At 24.5% G+C, this 25,876-nt stretch overlaps 2 protein-coding genes across 5 annotated transcripts; both read right to left on the bottom strand.

Moving 5' to 3' along the window:
* Positions 1–4,908: 4,908 nt before the first annotated feature.
* Positions 4,909–16,065, bottom strand: LOC113560926 (ATP-binding cassette sub-family A member 5-like). Of its 3 annotated transcripts, XM_026967053.1 has the most exons (20): positions 15,981–16,065; positions 14,246–14,387; positions 13,996–14,157; positions 13,680–13,849; positions 13,045–13,349; positions 12,625–12,965; positions 11,741–12,251; positions 11,268–11,524; positions 10,883–11,122; positions 10,674–10,813; positions 10,060–10,383; positions 9,517–9,749; positions 8,834–9,086; positions 8,315–8,465; positions 7,279–7,965; positions 6,988–7,209; positions 6,732–6,892; positions 6,313–6,612; positions 6,029–6,249; positions 4,909–5,061 (listed from the first exon to the last, which is right to left on the bottom strand). In XM_026967053.1, exons 2-20 carry the CDS (start codon positions 14,342–14,344, stop codon positions 4,946–4,948), a joined length of 4,893 nt encoding a protein of 1,630 aa, XP_026822854.1. In that variant the 5' UTR covers positions 14,345–14,387; positions 15,981–16,065; the 3' UTR covers positions 4,909–4,945. The 3 variants fall into 3 exon arrangements, 2 of the variants coding, with proteins under 2 accessions (XP_026822854.1, XP_026822855.1); XR_003406138.1 differs by lacking the exons at positions 4,909–5,061; positions 6,029–6,249 and having other exon boundaries at positions 6,475–6,612; positions 6,732–6,879; XM_026967054.1 differs by lacking the exons at positions 4,909–5,061; positions 6,029–6,249; positions 6,313–6,612; positions 6,732–6,892 and having other exon boundaries at positions 6,994–7,209; positions 7,272–7,965.
* Positions 16,066–17,583: 1,518 nt separating this feature from the next.
* Positions 17,584–25,081, bottom strand: LOC113548083 (nucleoredoxin-like). 2 transcript variants are annotated; one of them, XM_026948752.1, is made up of 8 exons: positions 24,961–25,081; positions 23,907–23,994; positions 23,647–23,834; positions 19,846–20,079; positions 19,688–19,785; positions 18,544–18,739; positions 18,274–18,483; positions 17,584–18,075 (listed from the first exon to the last, which is right to left on the bottom strand). In XM_026948752.1, the coding sequence occupies exons 2-8, from the start codon at positions 23,968–23,970 to the stop codon at positions 17,884–17,886; spliced, it is 1,182 nt and encodes a 393-aa protein (XP_026804553.1). In that variant the 5' UTR covers positions 23,971–23,994; positions 24,961–25,081; the 3' UTR covers positions 17,584–17,883. The 2 variants fall into 2 exon arrangements, with proteins under 2 accessions (XP_026804553.1, XP_026804552.1); XM_026948751.1 differs by having other exon boundaries at positions 17,585–18,075; positions 23,647–23,994.
* Between the last annotated feature and the right edge of the window lie 795 nt (positions 25,082–25,876).

Here is a 25,876-nt window from a genome sequence, read left to right as displayed (position 1 = left end):
TTTGAATATATAACAGCTTTTGTTTATGTTATTGTTAAAATAAAAATATGATATTACCTAATACCTATATGGCGATATCTGATAAAAATCGGGTCACGAACTTTATCGTACATACGTTATACGTAACTGTAATCGTAGATTATAATAGGTAATATATTAATATCATGATTAATAAACTACCTATAACAATATTATTAAAACTTAAAATATCTATTGTACATTAAAAAATATTACTTTATTTTAATATTATATATTTTTTCCTCATAAAAGTTTAAAACAATTAAAACATTTAATAAATTTATTTTTATAGGTAGGTACCTTTTATGATAACCATTATAAATAATAATATCGATTAATAAATAATGGTTATTATAATATATATCTATTTATTAGTTATTAATGTGTATTTATTGCTCTACTAATCTACTGACTTTCGTCGACTTCCGATTCGAGTAAATGTAAAATGTTATTAATTATTATATTTCAGCGGTATTTTAGTAGTTACTTATTATACGAACTCATGAGTCATATGTAAAATTCATTTTTGATTTTGACCTTATACTATAAGGTCTATGGCTACAGTAGCCATAAGAGTATAAGACACTCGTTCATCATATCAGCTACCGGTACTGATGCGACAGACAGAGAAAAATATATGCTCAGTAAAAAAGTTGGAAATGTAATGCAAGGTACGTCGTAAGTTTTTAGTAAAGAATTGAAAAATAATAAGTCGAGCAAAAACCTATAGTAATTTATACCCCACCCCACTGAAATTTTTTTCCTAGTATGTCCTTGACAGTAGTATAGTACTTTGATACTTCATCTCTAGTTCTTCATTTAGAATTGTTAATCTTAAATCGTGTGGATCTATGGAATGATTGAATAATTTAAATTTAACACATTAATTACAGTGATTTAATCAACTCTGTCAAATATTTATTTTTGTACTTTTTTAGATGTTTACTTTACAAGTATATATAATGCCCAGTGGCGTATATAGAAATTATTTTCATGGAGGAAGGGGAGGGGGGGGTAAAAAAATGTCCATTCTTAAATTCCAATTAATTATACAATCAAAATCAATGCCCATACCAACCATACATTTCAGGAGGAGTTAAAACTCCTAACCCCCCTTATATACGCCGCTGATAATGCCAATTATGAAAGTGTAAAAATTAAGTCAATTATAAGTGTTATAAACTTATAAAATATACTATATTAACAAGTCAAAATAATCAGTTTTTGAAATTTACTTCTATAGTAGTACATTGTTAGTATATTGTCAAAAGTTTTATTAAAAAGTAAATTAAATATGTGTCCAATAGAAAAATAAAAATAAAAAAAGGATGGGCAAGTCCGCCGCAAGTGGATCGATATCCTTTGCTTTATATTAGAAGTGGAGAGTACTATAGTATTATAGTAGGTCACTATAACGGATATGTTAAATTTGAATGCAATGACAATTGACAGCTGACAGGTATCATTGTATCATTGTATACGAAAAACGATTCTGTACGGTGATGATATGATGAAGTTATATTTTAGGGTCAGTAATCAGTATACCAATTGCGCTTGTATAACACTTACTAAAATGTTTGAAAATTAAAATTTATTATTTAATCAATTTATTACTGGACTAATGACTAGGTATAATATATTTTATAACCAGGGCTCGGAACCCTAACTTGTTTGATGTGGCGTACTTTAATAATCGATATTATAGGGCATAGGCTGCACGTAAGCGGCGCGTCGCACTCGTGTAAACTATAAAACGTAATATTTACGTTTTTTACATGTTCTAGCATTTCATGACATTTTATTCTGTATTAATGATAATATCGTGCATTTTGTTTATTGGCAAAAGTATACTATAGTCTATAGAATTTTTAAAATCAGTGTTTTATTATTATTATAAAAAAATTTAACATAACTTTAATTTAAAAAAAAAAATGATTTATTTATATTATTTTATGTATTAGTACTCACAGAAAAATCAGTTAGTGTTTTCATTTATTATTTTATTATATAATAATTATAACAAACTAATTTTTACATTTTTCTACTATTTTTTTATACCATTATATATGAATTTTTAATCAAAATGAAATATTAGAATTTGTCAGGAAAAGTTATATTCTTATCTAATGTCTTACATTATAACAAATAAAGACCATTTTTTTAAGTCTGAGCGATTAGAAATTTTTTTATTTTTAAGTTTTCTTTTTTTTTTTTATATTCTGAAGCAGAAAATTATTCGGAGTATTTCAATAGATTAGAAATCACAGTTCAAAAGTAGCTTTGAGTTATAGTATTAAAAAATATAATATATTGAAGGAAAAAATATGCATTATGTTAAATTCAATTATAGTGTTTAATAATTGACAAATGGTTCAAATAAAATATAAATGAATATAACTGTTAACATTAAAATATCCTCCCATAGGCACAATTCGGGGGGTGCTAAGCACCCCAAAATTTTCAATAAAATAATCGAATTTTCGACAAATTTATCAGTTATTAATATTGAGAGAGATCTAAGCAATAAAATTGATAAAAATAAAATAATAAATATAATTTTTATATGTCTCAAAACTGTACACTTTAATATAATATTTAAATTAAAATAAAAAATATATTTACCTGTATATTTTAATGATTTTTTTTACTTTCTTAATTTTTAATCAAGTAAGTATGGTAATTGAAATGAAAAAAGTCTGAATTTTTAAAACTTTAAGAATTTGTTAAATAGGAAAATGATATAAATGTAACTCGGTTGTAATAAGTAGGTGGATAATTAGGCTAGCTTTAACATAAAATATTAATGAGAGAGTGATATCGGATCTCTCACCCAAGCGGTATAACGATTTGAATCCACAAAAATGTCGGCGTGAACAGTCCCAAAATTTCTATTTTTAATTTTTCTCCAAAATTATTATAGCTAAAAAGCTGGTTGTTAGCTCATTAAAAAGAAATTATCAAGCAAATACAAAATATGAGATTAAAATTAAAAAATTTTAAAACATTTTTTTAATTTTTCACAGTTAAAAAAATAGTTATTTCTTGCTAGATTTTCATTTAGTGACATAGATCTCTGAAACCGGAGAGCGGATTTTGTTCCTCAAACAACAAAATTCGCTCTCCGACTTCAGAGATCTATCTCACCAAATGAAAATGAAAATGAAATACATTAAACATATTGCATATAATTAATAAATTTCTAAAAATTTAAAATTCCTATTTCTGATTTAGCAAGCTTTTTTTTAATGTTATTTTATTATAAATTATTAATAATTATAGATAATAAGTTAATACGATGAATGTATGAATGGTTTTGTTAGTGGGTGTAGGGAGCAAAACCCCCCACGGGTCACTTTGGTCAACATAAATTTAGCCCAAATTGCGCCTATTTATCCTCCAATGGGTGGCTTCTTATTTCCTGTCCCTCAAACCATGTCATCTCCATCACATACCGCTTATTGTAAAATAATAATTACAGATTATGTATTAAATAATAATTGTAAAAAAAAAAACATTTAAAATATAATATAATATCAATACAATACCCATCAATCATCCTTTATATATGCTTAAATATTAAAGTATAATATAGTATTAAGATGTTCATGCTATTCAAATTGTAAAGCAAAACAAAAATATTTATGGATATAGAAACTAAACTTCAAGTTTCAAACAATGTGAAAAAAATTTAGATTAACCATTATTATTATTATCTATCGTCTAACCGTTAGACGATCGAATATTGTGGTTCAAGTCTACAACTATAATACTTTAAACTTTAAAGTACTTACTTAATTTTTACAGTTATGATCGTGAAACACTGGAAACGGCGAGTCATGAATAAGAATCACAAAATACTTTTGGGGTGTAAGCCAGTTCACCTCCTTGTGGTCCACCCACAAAAATATGACCTTCTTTTGGGACGCACTCGGGTGTTCCCTTATTTCGGACACACTCGGAAAGTCAGAATATTAAAAAATGGTAATTTCGGGACGCACTCGGGAAACTTCCATACAGGCCACTACTATCTGTATATTATACATATTTACCCAAAATGTCTTAGTGGATTTCAAAAATGTTTACGGGATTCACCACCCAACAATTGGTAAAGTTACTCCGTGTACCAAGCCTGTGTTTATAGCCGTAGGTACCAAATAAATAATAATTAACATTGTATGAATTTAAAATTAAACGTATTATAATTTATAATACTGTAGAAACTATCAAATACAATATATTTATATTGACATGAATAAAATGGTTAACACATTAAAATGTAACTTTAAGCTGTTTGCTAAATTAAGTGTTAAGTATAATATCACGGCTATAAACAATTATATTAGCTAAGATGTGAGTAATATAGACAATATTTTAATTATAAATGGAAAATAAAATATAATTAATATATAGATTATAGACAATAGCAAAATATTTAATTAAATAAATATCAATTACTATTATTCAATATCAAAGAAAACAATATAATTCTATTGACTTCTATAGGTAAAGACAATGTATTTAAATATACTTACTTAATTCTTATACGTGTATATGCATATATAAATACAGGTATTATAAAATAAAAGGATATAATATATTGTTAAAAATAATAATAATTATAACATAAGATATTAATTATGTAGAATTATTAGAGAAAGTAGGTAAATTATTTTTAATTTTTACGAATATAATTGTATTGTTAATTTAAATATATATTTATACATTATTTATATTACTATCTACTAATAATTCATAACTTAAAATGAGTAATTAAAAGCACTCAAGCTAAAATATTCAGAATTCTTATATAATTTATAAATTATATTACTAAAACTTATTCAATCTAAAATTCTAAGTTTTTATTTAAGAGTTAAATGTAAGTATCTATATATGGTTTGATAAAAATTACCTAATTAAATGATTTAATTTACATTGTAATGTTTTCAATTACTTCTCTATCTTCATAATGTGCGAATTTCAAATATACTTGTTCTAAAGTTGTTTGGCTAAAGCTATACTCTTGAATGTCGTACATATTTTTAGCTGAAAAATCAATAGAACTGTTAATATTTCAAATAAGTAACAATTATTGCAGTAACTACATGTGTTCCTAGTACTATAAATAAATTACTAAATAAAATTAGCAGACAAATTTATATTATAAATCAATGTATTATAAGCAAAAAAAGGACTGATGAGATTTACTGCAGATATTTTTTTTTACTAATAGCTAATATTATTTTATGTTATAAATTATAATATATATTTATATGTGTGTGCAAAATATAAAGATTAATTTTAAGGATTTTCCTAATTATACCACGAATTATATTCATACCGTTCTATGGTAAATCAGTAGTGACTCAAAAGTTTACTACAATAATATATGTTATAATTGACAATATAATAAATGCCATGTTTTCGGAAAAAATTAATTTAACCTATGATATTACTAATATGTAATCTTAATATAATAAAATGGACATTGTGGTACACTGTTTTTGGAAAAGGGGTTAAAACGTATAGTCCGGTATGCGACATACTATAATAAATTATTTTAATACTAAAATAAATACATAATAAATTAATTTACTTAGTAATATAAATATAAGCTAACAAATTGACAATTGTCTTCGCTCGGAATCATTTTTAATATATAGCATTTGATCATTGAATCCAAATTTAATACATTCATTATAACAATGACCTATTCAATAACGACCTAATTGGCACTTTTACTTACAACAGATTAGTTGTCTATTTGTCCGCTTTTTTTAAATTTAAAATTACCGATTTATGGGGGAACCACTTTCTACTATAAATATTAAATTATAATTATTCCTAATCTAATATAAGTAATATAAGTATAATATACAGATACAGATGTGGGTAAATAATAAATATAAATATTTTATTCAGTAGTATTATATTATGGTCTTTTTTTTTAGTACTGAGTACAGTGATTTATGAAATTCTATTATATTAAAATAACAACTAATAAATTAAATACCATTTTCAAGATTCAAAAAACAATCGGCTAATGATTCAACTGTAGATTGAGGAACTCCAAATACTAATCGATCAGCAAATTCTTCTTCTGGAATTGCATTTGGAAATGATGTTATTACAAAATTTTTAACATCATCCATGTCTCCGCGAGGCTTTAATTTTATTTCCAATGTATATCCAGCGCCGTAAAGGTTTTTTAGATATTGAGTGGAACCCAAACATCTATCAAATGTTTTTTTTTTTTTATAGTTATTAAATGTAAAAAGTCTTTGAAAATAATTTTACCTGAGTTGGCCTTTAACCATTATTCCAACTCTAGAACATAACGCGTCTGCCTCTTCCATAGAATGTGTGGTTAAAATTGCACCTTTAGATCCTTGGAAACTGCTAATTATAGCGTCCCATAAATATCTTTTTGACCTTGGATCCATGCCGGTACTAGGCTCATCCAGCAATACCAACTTTGGATTTCCAATCATTGCTAAAGCAAAACTTAATTTTCGTTTTGTTCCACCTGAACAACAACTAACCTGTTTATCTGCATGTTCAGTTATTTGAAGGCCTTCAATATATTTTTCGACAATACTAAAAAAAATTAAACACGCTAAACAGTTAAATTAAATATTTTTTTTTGATAAAACCGTTTTAAAATTACATCTAAATATCAATTTTTATTTTTTACCAACATTTTAATAATAATTTACTTTTTAATTTGATCTTTTGAGATTCCTCGAATAGCACCATAAACATGCAAGTGTTCTCTGATTGTTAATGAACTCCATAAAGCATCATGTTGAGGGCAATATCCAATCATTCTATATGCAATATCTACAGATTCTTGAATATCATGTCCTTTAATAAATATCTTAAATATAAGACGGTTAAAAAAATATATTATCAAAAATGTATAACATAAATTTAAATTAAATGGACTTTAAGAGTATTAAATGTTTTACAAACTTTTCCTGATGACTCTTTTTCTTCCATGGTGATAATGCGCATAGTTGTTGTTTTTCCAGCACCATTATGACCTAACAATCCAAGAACTTCTCCTGAATTTACAGCTAATGATAGATTTCGAATTGCAAGTTTTCTCTCATTATTTGTATTCGTACATTTTTTTTTTATTAGACAATTTATATTTGAGTTCAAATTTTGGGTTGAGAACTCTTTTTTTAAATTCTATATAAAATTAAAATACTCAAAAATTGAGTTTGAAATAATATGTATAGTTATTTACGCACTGAATACCTGAACAACAATTACTGGCCAATCCACTTGATCGTTGATAATATTATTTACTTTGATCCGTTCAGTTTTTACATCATCGTCACCCTCATCTTGAGTATCAATAGTAATTGTTGAAGTTTTTTTATTTTTTGATTTAGAATCTAATATCTTTAAAATAACCCATAATGCTGGAATTTGGCCTATGCAACCCATTAAAATTGCAACTATTTCTTTATTAACATATTTTATAAAAGGAACATGATCATCGTTTTCCCGATATACACTATTTATGAAGTAAATTATGGCGAAAGGCACATAGACGAAATTAGTGGAAGAAAATAGAACATGAAGTGCAAATCCTAAATCACTAAGTATACCCAGCATATCTAGTGAAGCTACTATTATAAATGGTACACCACCAATTAGTGAGGTCACATTTGGTAGTATAGACTGTACTGAATCAGTTTTTTCAAAAAAATATGATACACACGCAGTAGATAATATTGCCGCAGGACAATATGCTGTAAGTAATATTACCATGGTTGTTATTGCAAAAGGAGAATCTAAACCTTCAACATGGAATAAAGCTATAAGAATTATAAGTATACAGAATATGCTAAGTAACATTGAAATTAAAAGAATAAAATAAGAACTGAAATATTGCATAAAAGTTACACCGTTGATACGAAGCTGGTTTTTGGCTTTAATCTATAAAATATAAAAATAATAAAATCTTACAGCTTTATATATTGATACATATTGTTTAGTATTAAAATAATAAATAAAATATTAAATTTAATTGGTACTCAGAGATTTTTAGTTATCAAGCATTGATATTTATAGTTTTATAATTTTATACATACATTTCACTTATAGACATTGTATGTATTAAACTATTATTGTAAAACTATTAAAAATAAAATAAAAATGAAATGCAAACACAGCATGTATTTAAACAAATCATACATATAATAATATGCTTAAGAGAATTTAACACTAATATCTAACAGTATACGAATAAAATATATATTTATGCATTAACTTAATTGACTGTTACCTCTCTATCATAGACTAGATCAGCAGATAAACTCACAGGAACTAAAACAAATACTATTCCTAAGAAAAATGCAGATGAACAACGACTAAAACTGTACTCATTTTGCTTGTATTCCATTTTAAACGGTTCTGTTTTAATATCAATTTGATCTCTATAAAATAAATTTAAATATTAAAAATGAAGACATTTGATACTTGATTAATAAGATACTGTTTTGTATTGGTCATTTATATAGGTCATATGAGTGGCTATAAATTATAGTCAATACATTTTAGAGTACTTTTTATCTAAGATAGGAGAAACACAGCATTCTATTCTTTTAAATACAAAATTTAATTTGTAATATAATAATAAATCAAGTTAATTACTTAAACTAGATTTAATATTATAATATAGGTATGTACTATAATACTACGATATATTTATGACCTGTATTGAAAAATAATTAGTATAAATGTTGAAAATGATATAAGTATCAATATTTTATATGATTTATTTTATTTTTTTTTATCAAGTTACCCAAGTAAGGTGCTAGTGATAGAATTCAATATTATCGGCAACGAATGTATAAATGAGTCATTATAATAAACTGTAAGTGCTAATATTGATGAATAAGTTGTATTATATGAGTGCCGTTCTCGCAAAGCTCCTAGGTGGGAAGGCAAATCTAATAATCCGGAAAACGTGCCAGTGTAAAAATCTGAATCCAGTGTTGAATAATTTGAAAATTCTTCAGAAGTTACAACTAGTCGACTGTCTTCTTTATATACATCTAAAAATTATTTAAAAACTTAATATTCAGTTAAATAAATGTAACACTTAAGTAAATTAAATATGTAATAAAAACAAATATAATTAAATAATATATTTATACATAGGTACTATTAACCCCGCGTTACACGCGTTCAATTTTATTACATGAAACATGATTACACATACACATGTCCATTTAGACCAGAAATAACATTATACTATTTACACAATAAAAATAATAAAAATATTTTATCTTAGCTTTTGTTTTGTTATATTTTTTGTTAAATTAATTTAAATTATTTAATATTCAATCTAACTATTATACGAGTAAATATTAACTTAAATTTTATGGCAGTAACTAAACAAAAAATCAAGAATTCTATTATAAATTTAAAAAAAAATTAACAACTTTTTAAACGAGTAATATATTAACATAAAGATATACATACTATTATTTAAAGTAATATTTCGTATTGGTTGAATTTCATGACTTAATTTGTTTAAGATAATTCCAGTAGCTAAGAATACGACAGGTAATAATATCATAACATAAAGCTTATGAACATCTCGTAATACTCGTTTGGTTCGCATTTTTAGCAGGGCAATAATTGTACTCCAATTAGTTGGATCATATATAATGCTTGATCTCACAGTAACATTATGTATTGTATCAATTGATCCCCTGAAATTAAAAAATTTTTTTATAAATAAATAAATTATGCTCTGTATAATATTTTATGAATTATAACATTTATATATGAAAACAATAAAACAACTAACTTATAAGCAGGGCAAGAAGTTTATATAATTTCTTAATTATTATAGAATACTAATACTTATAAGTTATAATGTTTTTTACAGTGCTTTTCAATGTTATAAAATGGAAGGTTACCAGTAGCTCGGGTTATAACTATTATAATTATTAATTCATAACTTATTAGCTAATAGCAGTTAATACTATATACCAATAATAATATATCAATATCAGTCACCTATTAAAATTTGTCACCGATTGTCCTTTTAATAATTCAATTGCTAATTTTCCAGCATTGTCATGTTGGCCTTGTTCAAGATACAAAAATACTTCTTCTAATGTAGTCATTGATACACCATAGTTTTCAATACCCAAGTCGTTAGTTGTAGATCTAATTTCTGTTTCAATTTGTCTAAACAAGAGCGGGAATTTACTCACACTGTCATATGGTAGTACAAAAGATAACTCGTATCCATGGCGTCTTGCTCGTTCTGCATTTGGTACGTGTTCTTTAATCATTTTTATTATCGAATTTTCTTTTGCATTGTTATTTAGAATTAATCTAAAAATATCAGATTATTCGTTAATTAATGTAATTTTTACTAAATGTAGTAATATAAAAGATATATTTGTAAGAATATATTTTAATTATACGTGATTCGCTAACCCGATAATATATATTATATTTTTTTTTTGTTATAAATTAAATTTGTTTGATATATTATTTTAATAGGTATAATCATATACTAATTTCAAAATTATACAGAAAATACTATTTTTTGTAGTTAGTTTTTAAAAATATTATGCACCTACTCCGAATTGGTATATAATGATTTAAATTTTTCAACTTACGTTAAATGATATCCAATACCAAATTTATTTTTAAGGAATATAGAAGAACCACAACATCTTACACATCCTTTTGATATTACAGCTATACGATTAGCTAAGATGTCAGCTTCATCCATAAAATGAGTTGTTAATAGTATCACCTATTTATTATATATATATATGCATCATATAAATAGCTATTCGTAGATATCTATTTGTTATAAAAATACCTTTCCTTTTTTTCTTTTTTGAAGAAGTGACCATAAATGTCTTCTTGCTGGTGGATCAACACCTGCGGTAGGTTCATCGAGTATTATGATCTTTGGATTTCCAATTACTGCGATACCAACCGATAACTTTCGTTTCTGTCCTCCACTTAAAGTTTTTGCTATATTATCTGCTTTATCAGTTAAATAAAGTTCTAAAAGCATTTTTTGAACTTCATCATCAATTTTTTCTGAAGTTAGTCCCTTAATAAAATTAAAACATTATGTCAGCACAGAGTTTACATAATAATACATATCTGTATTGTGTATAGAGTATGTATACTAATTTTCTATTTGAACATGATTATATAATTTAAATATTCTTTGTTAACTACGAATATATACTTACTCTAAGAGTAGCGAAGAATTTTAGATGTTCTCTAGGAGTAAGTCGTTCAAACAATATATCATATTGAGGGCAAACCCCAATCATTCTTCTTATTTTAATCACATCTGATGAATTTCTAACATCATAGCCAAATACTTTTATTGTGCCAGATGTTGGTTCAGTAAGTCCCGTTAGTATATTAAATAATGTTGTTTTGCCAGCACCATTGTGCCCTAAAATAGCAGTTATCTCTCCTTCGTATATTGTCATATTTATACCTGAAATTAACATTATAATAGTATAATGTAATATAAACAGTGTATGTACGTTATGTAAATAGTTGTTTGATATTTTAAGTCGACTACCATCATAAAACATGGTTAAATAAATACAATAATATTTTTATGTAAACTTAAATGTTTTGTTATTTCTCATGAATTTAAATTAATTAATATACTCATAAATATAAATAATAATATAGGTAATTAATTTACCGTTTATAACATTTTTTGTTGATCCTTTGAAAGACTTGCAGAGATTTGTTATTTGAATTGCTTTAAGTTCTTTCATGGACTCTGGTACAGGTTCTAAGTCAGGATTTGAGACGGTATATCTATCAATTTCATCAAATTCTATTGATTCTGGAACCTTAGTACACCAATATGAAGTATTAAAACAAACCCAAGGAGAACGATTTCGTTCATATTGACTTGACAAAATCATGTCAAAATAATAAGCTAGAATCACGTAGATAAGTGCATCAAATGCCATGATTACTAAACTTTCGCCAAACGACATTCCTGGACCATCCCAAATATTACTAAAATGAAGGCCTTCACCCGCCAAGTCCATTTCCATAGCTTTATCAATAGCTAATGCAAAACCCGATGGACTTAATAAGGATATTAACCACATTAGTTTTTTACTTGACGGGTCAATAAAATTATGCAAAAAATACAAAAGGCTTATCAAATTCAGTACAAAATTTCCTAGAATTCCAGCTGTCTAAAAAAAAAAACAAAAAAAACATTTCTTTTAAAAGTTTGTAGAATTTTTTAATAGTTTTTAAATAGTTATTGTATTTTTGATACTATACAAGAAGGTATAAAATCCCTTAAATCATTTGTTGTAAGTAAATAATAATATGAAACTGAGTGACTGAAGTCTCAAGTATCCACTAATTTTTATAAATATAAAAATATAAAATATCTTCTGAAGACATAATCGTTTTTTTTTTAATACATAATAAACATTTTGAGATAAGTTAAGAAGGTTTTAGTAATTTTAATTTTAAAATATGTTCCTATATTACTGATATTACATCGTATGTCACTAATATTTAATATCAATAATATCATAAAATATAGCTGGTACTTACTCGTGATTTGTCGAAGAATGGAGAAATCATAAAACTGAAGAAAATCACTGTAATCGAGTACAAAAATACTAATAAAAATATTAAAATCCAGTTAGTGTTATTGAAAACTCCTAGTAAGTATAATATTATAGTACTGGCTAATGAAAGTACTACTACATAAGCTGCGTAGATGTTGAACCATGAACACCAAAATACCAATTCTCTAAGACCCATTATTTTCATTCCTTCTTTTATCTTCCTTTCTTTCTCGCCAACTAACTGTACTAAAAGATATGTAATAAATTGCGATAAAGCAATCACTACATAAAGAGGTATAACCATATGAAATACCATTAACCAATCTGTAAATAATTTTGATTTTACAAATATTATTTTAATAAAATTATCTATCTAAGTATAACCAATATAATTCACACCCACTTGCTGTATAAGCTGGTTTAGGAAAAAGAACAAAACTATAATCTGGTAATGTTATAGACGAATTAGTAACCAGAGAAATCTTGGTGATATCAACTAGAGTCTGAAGGGCTATAAATCCAGAGTATATGTAATGAATTGCTGGACATAATATTTCTTCATTATGTAGATTGTTATTATGGTGATGCCGATGGAGAAACTTTTTCGTTAATTTATTAGCAGATACTTTTCGACATTGATGGCTTGATCCATAAAGTTTAGATGGTAATGGTGATGAATCGTAAAACGGATTAGTACGAATCTTATAACTAAAAACCCAAGTATAAAATAAGGATTAGTTGATATAAATAAATTGTCTAATTTGAATAATTAAATAAAATATTTCATTAAAAACATGTGCTGCGCCTTTCGTTATTAAGTTGAAGTTTATCCTTTGTTTACAAAATATAACAACATTATGTTTTGATAAATAATTAATCGTATGCACAATAATGCTCTATTGCCTCTATTCTATAGCTTACGAAATGTTTGAATAACTAACTTATCAATGTTATTTTATCATGCAACATAATTATATAGGTATGTTACTATTACTGATTAAAATAATATTATTAATAAATTGTATAAAATTATAAAACCTTAACGAATGATTTTGAATAGGATCATCATCGAATAATAAGGCTATGTAAACCATTTCCGGATTATTTCTTTGTATTTCAGATATATCATCTTTGTTTTGATAAACACTAAAATTAATTTTTTCTCCGTCTCGCTGCATCCAAATTTCATTCATTTTTTCTAAAAAAATCTATAATTTGGTTACACATTAAATTATAACGTTATCATTCAACAAGTATATTATAATATGCATGAATTATTATTTATTACTATAAATACCTGTATTTTAACATAAGTTAATATCCATAATGGCATAATCTATATAATTCAATTTACCTGTACATGTTTTGTCGACGGGGCTACAGTTATATTTCCGTATAAATAATTATACATATCAGGAGATTCTTGAGGTACCGTTACTGGTGGAAAATGAGGATTAGGTATCAATAATTTTATCGCAACTAAAAGTCCTAATGTGTACACTGGAATAGCGATTTCCTAAATAATATTAATTTATTTTAATAAATTATACACGTTATTTTTATTTATATATTTTTTTTTTTTTAATAAAGCTAAATGTACTTACAGATAATGTTTTTTTGATTTCCCTCCGTTTAATGAGCATATTTCTTATTGTCATTGCTTTTATTTGGTACCAAAATTCAAAATTCGTTGAGAACTTCATTTTAAGAACTCAATTGAAACAACACGGACAACTGAAGACAGCCCTATTCATATACGTAAATATTTTAACAATGATTTTATTGATTTTTATGATAAAGGTTCCCAAGGTTCTACTAAGTAATGAATATCTAATAAGTCAAGCGGGGACACTGATGACTTTTTTTTCGTTTTCCAAGCTAAAACCTATAATTTAAACTTGCCTTTTTACTTGAATTATATATAATGTATAACTATATATGTATATATAAGTATTAAATACGTTAGTATACGTATGGGTTATGTATTAAACTTGTTTGTAGCATATATAATTTGCATACGTATACAAAAGTCAGGTATACAATTCTTATTTGTTCATAAAATATGTTAATAATACATTCAATTTAATACGCATACCCTATCATTAATAGTTTTTCATATACCTACGCCTAATAAATTGTTTATAATACTCAGAAAAATGTTATAATTTGACGGATAAAAAGTATTATTAGTTGATATTATTTAGAATTTTATTTTTATATAAATTCAATTATAATTTAAATTTCAATAGTCTTTTTTTAAATTGAATATTTACTATTCCAATTATGAATTATTATTTTTGTATTCATAAATATGAGCATATTCAACAATATTTTTTGCATAAAATCCGGGTCCTTAATTATATTTTATTAGCAGAGTTGTGATTTAATAAAACTTTTTTTTATTTGGTCCCCATTTTATTTTATGTAGTTGCATGCATTTATATTTTGAATGTTAGAGATTTAAAATATATAAGTGCGTTTTTTCTTTAATATTCTTACATCTGCATATTTGTCTTGCTTTTAATTTTTTTGCTTAGATTTTCGAAAAAAAATTAATATTCTTTACGTATATTTTAACAACGTTTTCATGCATTAACTAAGTACAACTCATGTTTAACTATAATAATTATATAATCTATGTAGATGTTTTTAAATATTTAAATTTTAAACAAGTTACAAGCATTTTAAAATATTTATTATAGTATGTATAATTTTACTTTTATGAAAATAATTTTTAACGTTTTTGTATGGGTCTCTATAGGAAACAAAATTAATAGAAATAATCGAAATATACAGATAATTGTAATTAAAAATAGGTAGCTAAATTATTCGGGAACATTCTGAATACATTTAATATTCGAAAAATCTTCTGATTGTGACAAACTGACGACAATGACATGATCGATTATAGTTGATATAAGTAGGTCATAATAAATTAACGAAGATCATTGATGAATTAAATAATATAAATAAAAAAGATTAAGCTGTTTGTAAAATATATAAATCAAATACATTTTTTAAATATTATTAAATACAAAATTTAAATTGTATTTTCAATAGTATAGTAATCTGAATTATAATTTAAAAGTATATTAGAAATTAACTGTATATATAGTATTATTATGACCTTGAAACTATACAACTCTTAAGATAATTTATACACATTACAATATAGTGTATGCAACTAATTAATTATTAGTAAATTATAAAAAAAACTACTGTTGCGTTTATAATAATGCAGCTAATGTATTTATTTTTTGTATTTTGTAGGTAGATATATAAACTAATTTATTAAAAACAAAAATATAATTAGGTAGTAGTAATAATGCTTGTTATTACCTGAACTCGTTTTATTTGGTCACTAAACGCCGAGATAAGATAAGTGAGCAATAAACACGTTAAATGTACGTCTACTCTTGTGAAGTGTATGCATAAAAATGTCGTACTCGTACTTATTTATTAGAATATTTGAATTAAAAAAATTATGTGTGATATTGGAATAAATACCATTAAATACATTTTTAATCGTAATAAAAAGTGTTGCTTGTTTCTTTTTGATAATGTTAGTTGAAAATTTAAATGTTTATATTATAATGTAATCTTAAAATATGTTCATCTTTGTTTTTACTATAATTAATAAAATTCTTAAAATAGGTACCAATAATAAGAATAATATTGAAATATAATTTATTATCGTTGTCCACTCATTTAGTATAAATAGTAGTTTATACTTCATAACATTTATGGACGATGGATGAATGATTTAGCTAAAAAATGAGTTTGATAAAACTTTCATTTTCCCTCTTCCAGTCATCTATAAAGATAACGCCATAATTTACATAATCTATATAAGCCATTATGTGGCGTCTATTACAGTTCATTGTTAATTTTTAGATAACTCGAAGGCGTGATGAAAATTATGGTAAGGTGGTAAAAAAAACAAATTTACATGACTTTTTTCAATAATAATAATTATAGGTATAAATAATATGAACATTAATCAACATTTTCTTGTTCTAACGTAATAAATAAATGTTAAATAAATTTTAAATACTAAATTCCATAAAAAATTTTTATACATTTTCAAATATATAATGTTATTTTATCATACCTATCATATTTAATTATCAAAGCTTCGACATCTTTGATTATGCTTCATCACATTAACATTATTACCAGTGTATACTTTATGTGTCTTTATAAAATTAAAATTGTTTAAAATGTTATACTCATTAGTCATTAATATAATAATACTTATCTATAATATTATGTTTTCTTGTTCTAATTTCAGTTTTCATGTATCTTTTATATTTATAATTTAAAAATAATAATAGGTAACTATTATTAGGTATTGTAACTTTTATATTTGAATACAATTTATAAGTACTATATAAAAAAAATTATAATTAGATACAATTAATATAATAAAAGTGGATGACTTATGACTTATTAGTATAATAATTACACATTTAATAATTAATTAATATATTTATCTAAACATATTTATATTTTCTAAATAAGTATATTATAATAATAATCGTCTTTAAAGACTCATCTATATATTTAAAATTCACGTGATTCTGTGAATTTAACAATACGTGAATCCGTGAATTTATTTAACGTTAATTTTTTTTATATAGGTATATTCGAGTTTATTATCACACGAGAAATTTTATTTTCTGTGCAATTAGTTTACCTATTTTAATGGTTTCTAGTTTCTACACAGCAGTTATGGGTGATCAGTTATTAATTTTGAACTAGAAGCATTTGGTTCACCCGTCCTGCTTTTTTATGATAATAGTATAATACTACTTATGAAGTATGTATTTATTTCTAGAATAGTTAGTACAGATATTTTTAATTTTCAGTTTTTTACAACAATTATCAACATTTATAATTTATATTTTTAATTAATACAATATTATAATTTAATACATTTAATAAATATTATATGTTTTAAATATACGTGAAATAAATATTCGTGATTTACCAATTAATTATACGTAAATGAAATTCTCGGATTTTTAATTTAAAAATATACATGTGATCATAATATTTCACGTTCTAATTTGAGAGCTCTATATTATATATCTACGTGATATAATACAAATTTCTGATTTCACATAGTTGAATTAAATGTACTAATCGGGGAGTATAGTCTTTACTCTTTTGAACTTAACTCTTTATAAAGATTCTATAACATTTTATAATATAATAAACAGGTTTGTATATATATAAATGTTTAAAGCATTGGTGTAAATTTCATTGTTCCATCAAAAAATCCCAGAACGAAATTCATTATAGATTTTTCTGTAATATGAATCCCATATTCCATTACTGAAATTCTCGCCATTGGTATATCTATTAGGGTTAACAACGGAGCTGTGTCATCAGTCAATCTTGTGAACTGTCTTAAAGTATCTGATGTGCAATCCTATTAAATTAAATATAAATATTAAATTTGAGCTTTATTAATTATGAAAATAATTCATAATCATTCTATAGAATATAATATATCTATACATATATTAGTATTTATATTACTAATTATTATATTTTATAAATGTCTAATTGATGTATTACAAGTACTATAACATTGATTGTATATCAATGATTATATAATTATACGTACGTCAGGTGCTATAAAGAATAAAAGATCATATAATGCGTTTGACCGGGTCTTTGCAATTTGTTGTGCTACAGGTAACAAAACACCTTCGGCCAATTCTAATTCTTCTTCTTGGTCTCCTTCAATAAATAACACAACAGCTGGGAACCTTTGAAGTTTTGGCAATAATCTTGAGGAAAGTGAATAAACAAATCGTCTTCTCCATGGGAAATACTGTAATTAATAAAAATTTAAAATGTATTGTTAGTAAGTAATAATACAAAACTATTATACCAATCCATCAGGGTCTTCTGTAATTTCCGCGCGACCATTTTCTGTGATGATATTTCCATTGTAATCAATTAATACTAGGTAAGGAATACCACGAACGTTAAAACATTCAGTTAAATTTTGTCGTAAAGTAGTATTTGAGTATGGAACAGAAGGCCAAGGCATTGATGATGCATGAGAATTATAAGACTGTTCACTTCTAAAAAAAAAAATATATTTTTCCGTTTTCAGTTAACTGATTTGATTATACAAAATAAATTTTTAGAAAATCTTATCTTATTTATAATTATTAAGTAATTTATTAAATAATTTAATACATGCTGTTATAAATTATTTTCAATTAAAAATCAAATTAAAAAAATAGACAAATAGGTAACCACTTTGTTGTACAGTATGTGTGAGGTATACGCTGTCATTGACTAGGTCACTGTAATGTATATGTAAAATTTGAATTTTAAGTTATACCATAAACCAGTGGCACCGAACTTGAGGTTAAAGTCTGACTAACTAAATTTTTAGAGATGGTAGGAGTGGTATACGAATAACGAATGAATTTATCTTATAAATCACTATAATAACACTAATATTGGGGTGGGATGGGTTAAATTTAAATAGGGTGACTATTAACACCATTCAACATTTTGTTTGGCGCTACTGCTATAAACCATTGTATACGAAAAACAATTCGAGCACCAGCGGAGCCTGTCAAACTTTTTGATTATCGTGGTTATCAAACAATTATTTTAATAATGATATTAAATTTTTAGCATACGTTCGTATTTTTTTTTCTAAGAAATTACTAAAGTACAAACTAGATCTAATATCCATTTGTAAGTCTACAAATTATGCTCCAAGTGGATGATCGGAAATTTTTTTTTACTTCAGAATAGGCCAGACATAAAAAAAAAAAATTAAAAAAACTTAATCGTTATAAAATCAATACATTCTACTTTGTTCCGCTCAGAATCTAAAATGACAATTAGTATTTAAAAAAATATAAAACAATAATTATTTAATAACTCTAATTTAATTGTTTTATAATATATTTATTACTTATTATTTATAAATTTTAAGTATATAATAATAAAAGATAATAATATTAACTTAAATTTATTAATAGTGTAGAAACAATTTATATTTACAATACCTGTCAGAACTGACAAAAATGATCTCGAACTGGAATCTTTTTCTTATACTATCGTAAGCATGAATAAGTTGTGGAATAAACGCTTTGCATGGTGGACACTAAAATTACATTTTATACATTTTATAAATTACTCTATTACACTATATTGTAATTAATACCCAATGCGCAGAAAAATATAGACCATAAATAGTCTTATTGGATTCATTCAAGGAGGATAGTTTCAAAGCTTCTTGACAAATTGTTTCATTCCATGAATTCGTCCACGGAAAACTTTTTCCACTACAAGACAAAAGTTTAAGACCATTTCGAGTATGAATTTTTTCTAAAAAGCTATCATTCAGAATTAACAAAGTTTCTGCATTCCCAACATGATATTTGTGTCTCAAACGAATCTAAAAACCACAATATAGATTTAAAAACAAAAATAATATAAATACATAATTATTAGTATAGGTACTTGCATATTTAATTAATTAATTATTATTTATTATAATATTATTTCATATATTCATTATATTACAAGCTGTTATTAATGTTTAATAAGGTAATATCAATGTACTTATTATAAAATCATGTATAGGTGTGTAGTACAAGCAGCTTATATAAAATCTAAATATTTGTAAAATGTCACTACGTTTAGTAAATGGTAATATAGTACGTAGTAAGGAAATGTGTTAAGTCCCTTCGAATAATATTTTTAAATTATAACAATATAATTAAATTCTTTTTTTTTTTGCTTATGTGCCCAATGTAGACGAAATTTAAAGTTTTAACGTTTATAAATGTCTATAAACAAATTTTGTTTTTGTCATTTTGAGATGTTTTGCTTTCAATAAAAAAAAATACAAGTTATCTTGTATTAAATTATCTAGCCTTAAATACTAAAATTGAAATATTTATGAATATTTATTAATTATAAATAATTTACAAATTTTCTTAATTTTTACGAGCTCCGTTAAAATTTGAACTTCAAACAGTTATAAAAAAAAAAAACTGTGCCTGTTTATTTACAATGTTTATAAATTATAACTTCCTGTGAGAATAACTTATAATGTGAGATCTTGTATTAACTTTCTAAGCTTTTTAACCAAGCTAAAAATGCTATCAACTTTAAAAAATAATAATAAACAATTTAAAAATATTAGTTGATTATAAATTACTTAAAATTTCATTATGTGTGGAAATTATAACTTAAAACTAGTGAAATATTTTAAGTTTCTAATCCGGACTGTATAGTAGGTGTCGAGTGCACCTCGTCTTTGAGTAGGCCGGTCACTACCATGCATGATGTGTTAAATTTTATTTTAATAATAAATCATTTTATAATTGATGAAAAATGATTTAGCACGGCGAAAATCTGTCAGTCTTTATTTCTAAAGATATTGTATTTAAGTATATATATATATTAATATTTTTTTCCTTTATTAATACCTATTTATGAACTATTCATGTTATTTAAAATAATACTAATCAAAAATACATGAAATATTTCACTAAATAATCATTTAATATATCCAATTACATTTAAAAAATGTTTAGATTGATTTTAAGCTTTAGGTATTTACCTTAAACCTATATTTATATCATGCTATATGTCCTATCTGTAATGGCCTATAAGTTTATAAATTTATAATAACCAGCAATATATTACATGACAAATTAGTATAATAATTATGATCATATAATTTGTGAGATTTGTTTTTGGTAAAAATTATTAACTTACAAACTTACCCGTATTAATAATACGGTAGTAAAATAACTATTTCAGTCTAGAATAAACAATTTTTTAGCTTAAAACCCTTCCTGAAATTAATTTTCAATTACAGCCTTGAACACCTATTAAAGTAGACTGTATGTAATAATATTATAGTAGAGTTATTTTCCCAATATAATACTAAGATCAGTAAGATCATAATATATTTTATTATATTATAGTGTGTAAACGCTAATTGAGAACACTTAATATTTCTGCATAGAGTCCTCCAATTTGAATTCTGTTTTTTAGTTGATTCTTATCTATGACATAAAAATACATATTTTTATGGTCTAATTTTCAGAGTTATAGTCAAAAACTGAAAATCACGCGCATTTTTTAGTTTTTTGTTAAATTACTGTAATTAGGTCAATTTTAGACTTATAAAGTTGATTAAGCTACCAAAATGTATTAAAAAAAAAAATAGGCAAAAAATATAAAAGATTTAAATAGGTGGCTTACATACAAGAAAAAAAAGTTGTACGCACATTGGGTGTGTAATTAAGGTTAAAAAAATCATAGGCCATAAAAATGTGTATTTTTATCTCATAAGAACCAACTAGAGAATTCAAATTGCGATTTTCTCTGTGTATTATGATAATTAATAAATATTAATAAATATTTCATTGAAGTATTCGTGTTAACTGTTGAAAAAAATTAATTATTCATAAAACTAACGAATAATTATAATTTTGCAAATAATGAAATAGGTGTATAATAAAAAAATAATAATAAATTAAATCAATTTAAAATAACATTTTTTTTTACTGAACTCCAAAAAAATCAAAGTAAGTGTGGAGTATTAAATAAAAAAAAAAATTTCATTATGTATTAAAACAATTAATCGAATATATTTTTTTAAATACTAACTGAATACTAATTAATTATTTTTATCAGAATACATCTGAAACTGTTTTTAAAAGAGCGTAAAATCAATAGTACTCATATATACTGCAATATTGTTAACCACTTAAAAAAAGCACGCATACAAGTTTGTTGTAAAAAGTGTTTTATTTAATGGCTTCCTTTAAACAGTAAAATTAAAAGTATAATGTATCATTTATGTGGTAATGTTTATGGCAGTATTGATTCAACAATAGTAGAGGTGTAAGTGTTACAATGCATTGAGAAAGGGTTATTGAATGCGTAATATTGCAATAAATCAGAAATGTTTTCCCGTTATGTTTAATGTATATGGATGCAGGTGTATGCTGGACTGCTGGAAAGTCACTATAGCAAAACTGACAACCCCATAGTAATAAAATGCAAAAAAAAAATTACTGAGGGTGCCAAATCTTGGGGAGAAGTGGTGTGCATGAAAGCTTAAATGAGAATGATATAGGATAGTAGAGGGACTAGTTGTTATTAAAATGTGAGAATCCCGAGGGAGTTACAATAAATCGTACTTTGGGGAATGCGACCATAGGAGGTCTCTGTTGTATAATACTACTTTATCCCCAAAAGTAAAGTGAACACCCTACTAATTTTTTACTACGGTCTGTTATACATCATAGTATTATATTATTTATAGATACATTATACGAGTATTATGTAGTATGTATAAATATTACTTAAAGTATATGATGCCATTTTCATTAACTAAATTAATATATAAAGTACTTAATATTTATTTATTTTTAATTATTTATTGCGAGAAAATATTAATAGAAAATATCGATTATTTAAAAAATATACAATAATGGAGTCTTAATTTAGTTTATTGTTGCAGACCATTATTTTTTTGCGGTTTTTTTAAGCGCATTTAAATTTTCTTCGTTTGTTTAATTTATTTAACATTTAAACGATATAAATATATAATTGATTTATAGTTTTAACTTTAAAGTACTTTTAAATCCCAAATGAGTTATATCGTCAAACAACCGATTGAATATACTTTATATTTAATATTTTAAAGTTTAATCGTACTTTTATTTTTATTTATACCCAACATTTATAAATGTATAATCTTGACAAATTTTAGAATTGTCAAGTGAAAATATTTTTACTAGATGAGCATTAAAAATATTATTTTTTTAAAACCAACTATATACATCATGGTTATAATTAATCAAATTAAATATATTTTTGTTAAATTTAGAAATTATGCTTAATAATTTTATTATTTATTTATATTTTATATTTCTGTGAATAGAATAATAATAATAGAATATTTGTGTGTAGGATAAATTTGCATATTTTTACTTACTCTCTTTTCCGCGTGTTCATAAAGAACTGAATACCATGGAACATCATTGGTTAATTCATCAAAATATTTGCGGTCATCAGATAAGTCTGGATAACAAATCTGTATAATATTCAATGTCTTCTCATTCTCGTTTACGGTTTTATATAGATCACGTAGAGCCCGGTCGTCGGTTGTGACAGTTTCACTGCCTAATGGGACGAAATACAATGCGATTAAAGACTCATTAAACGTCAACTCATTTAGTTCCACTGTCTCCGAACCGTATAGCAAACGATCACCGAGAAGTTCTGTTAAACGTGTTGATAAACATAATTCAACAGCCATTTCTTAACATTTTTACCTAAATACCTAATAAAAATAATAACAAAATTGTATATATATATTATATTAATTCAGGAACAGTTTGAATTATGTATTGTATATTGTTTATATTAATAAATATCAACGGGCCCGAGGGTTATATTAGTTTTGTATACAAAGATCACAGTTAAAATGTAAAAGAGTATAAACAATATACAACGTACATACAATATATATTTAGTGTGGTTAGAATCCCGTATTATCAAAATAGTAAATAAGGACTTTGGGATTTAAGTTATCCCAAAAACATTTTTGATCCCCTTATAAATCGAATGGTAGGTATATAAAATTATATAAATTTAAATATAAAAACCAATTGATCATAAAATAATGTAATATAATTGAGAATAATAAATAAATACCTTATAGGTTTTCGATTGGTACAAATCAATATTAAAATAAAATTATATTAAATATCTATTGTAATTAATTATTATTCAAATACAATTTTTTGTAGGTACAGATTTCATGTTTCATTAAATTTAATGCTGTTGATTAGATAGTAGTACATTTAATAGTATGTAATACTTAAGTCGATATCTATTCTGATGTTACTTCATAAATATATTTTAATAAATCAAAAGTTGTCACATTTAAAAGAAAACAGAATATATTTGTACGTTAAACATTGATATCCAAAATATATTCTATATAGTATTGAATCCACTATAAAGTTAAAGGATAATAACTAATAAATAATAATCAATACATTTTAAATCTATACATGAAGACATTAAAAATTAGATTTTATGATTATCAATTTGAAATATTAGTTATTAAATTTAATTTTTATGAATCAAAAGAGGATATATTTCATTTAATTAATTGAATATTTTATAAAGTACAAAATTTGTTTAAGTCAAAAGTGTATTTTGGAAATCATATACCTTAATCCTATATATTTGACTTTGTCTACAATGCTTGACTAAATATAGTGTTAACATAAATACCAACCTTAATTTATGTACAAATTTGGAATTTCTAATTAATTTTAAACATTAAAGAACATTATTTTGTCTGTGAACAATAGAACGTATCTTTTATAAAGTATCGACAGACTACACGGACTGACATTATGAAGCATACTGAATTGTCGAGGTGAAAGGGAATAGGGATAAGGGATCGTAAAACTCAGCGTTGTTTATACTACATATATCTTATACGAATATATATGTATGCACATATCAGATACAAGCAGTATGCCACTCCTGAGGGAGAAATCCCTTTTTCCTAAAAAGTAAAAAGCTTTCAAATTTCTATTATTTTATTTAAAATAATTATAATATAATAAATATATCTCATAACCAATCAAGTTTGTAAGATGCTCGTATTTTAATTTACTCGCCGGCGCAGGATAGTGATGTACATTGGTAAGTACACTAAAAAAAAAAAATGTAATCAATAATAAATCATGAAATGATTTTGAATAACTAAGTATAACTCGTTATTTCTAAAGTTTTAATACGGTGCCTATTTTGAAATTATATCTTTATATGTTTAAACTTTTAAATCCTTATCAATCATTTTTTTATAAGCTTTGTAATAGTCCTTATTGACTTTACTCTTTGCCACCCATAAACATAATATATACGTAGGTATGCATTTTTTTGTTATATATCTAAATACCTATTAAAGTATGAATTTCAAATATAATTAAAATATTATAATTTATTTTCATTTAATTTGTTCATTTTGAAATTCGTGATGAAAATGTATAAAATATTCACCTAATAAATTATATTGTGAAGAAATATTTTTTTAGAATATTTTTTTTGTTGAGGAAAATTCATGATTCGTGAAGTACCACATTATAGAAATATGCAATGTTTTACAAGAATAAATATCTAAAATAAAATAAATAATAATTAAT

This window comes from Rhopalosiphum maidis, chromosome 1, assembly GCF_003676215.2.
Source record: "Rhopalosiphum maidis isolate BTI-1 chromosome 1, ASM367621v3, whole genome shotgun sequence".
Lineage (NCBI taxonomy): Eukaryota > Metazoa > Arthropoda > Insecta > Hemiptera > Aphididae > Rhopalosiphum > Rhopalosiphum maidis.
This window is presented reverse-complemented; position numbering and strand designations above follow the sequence as displayed.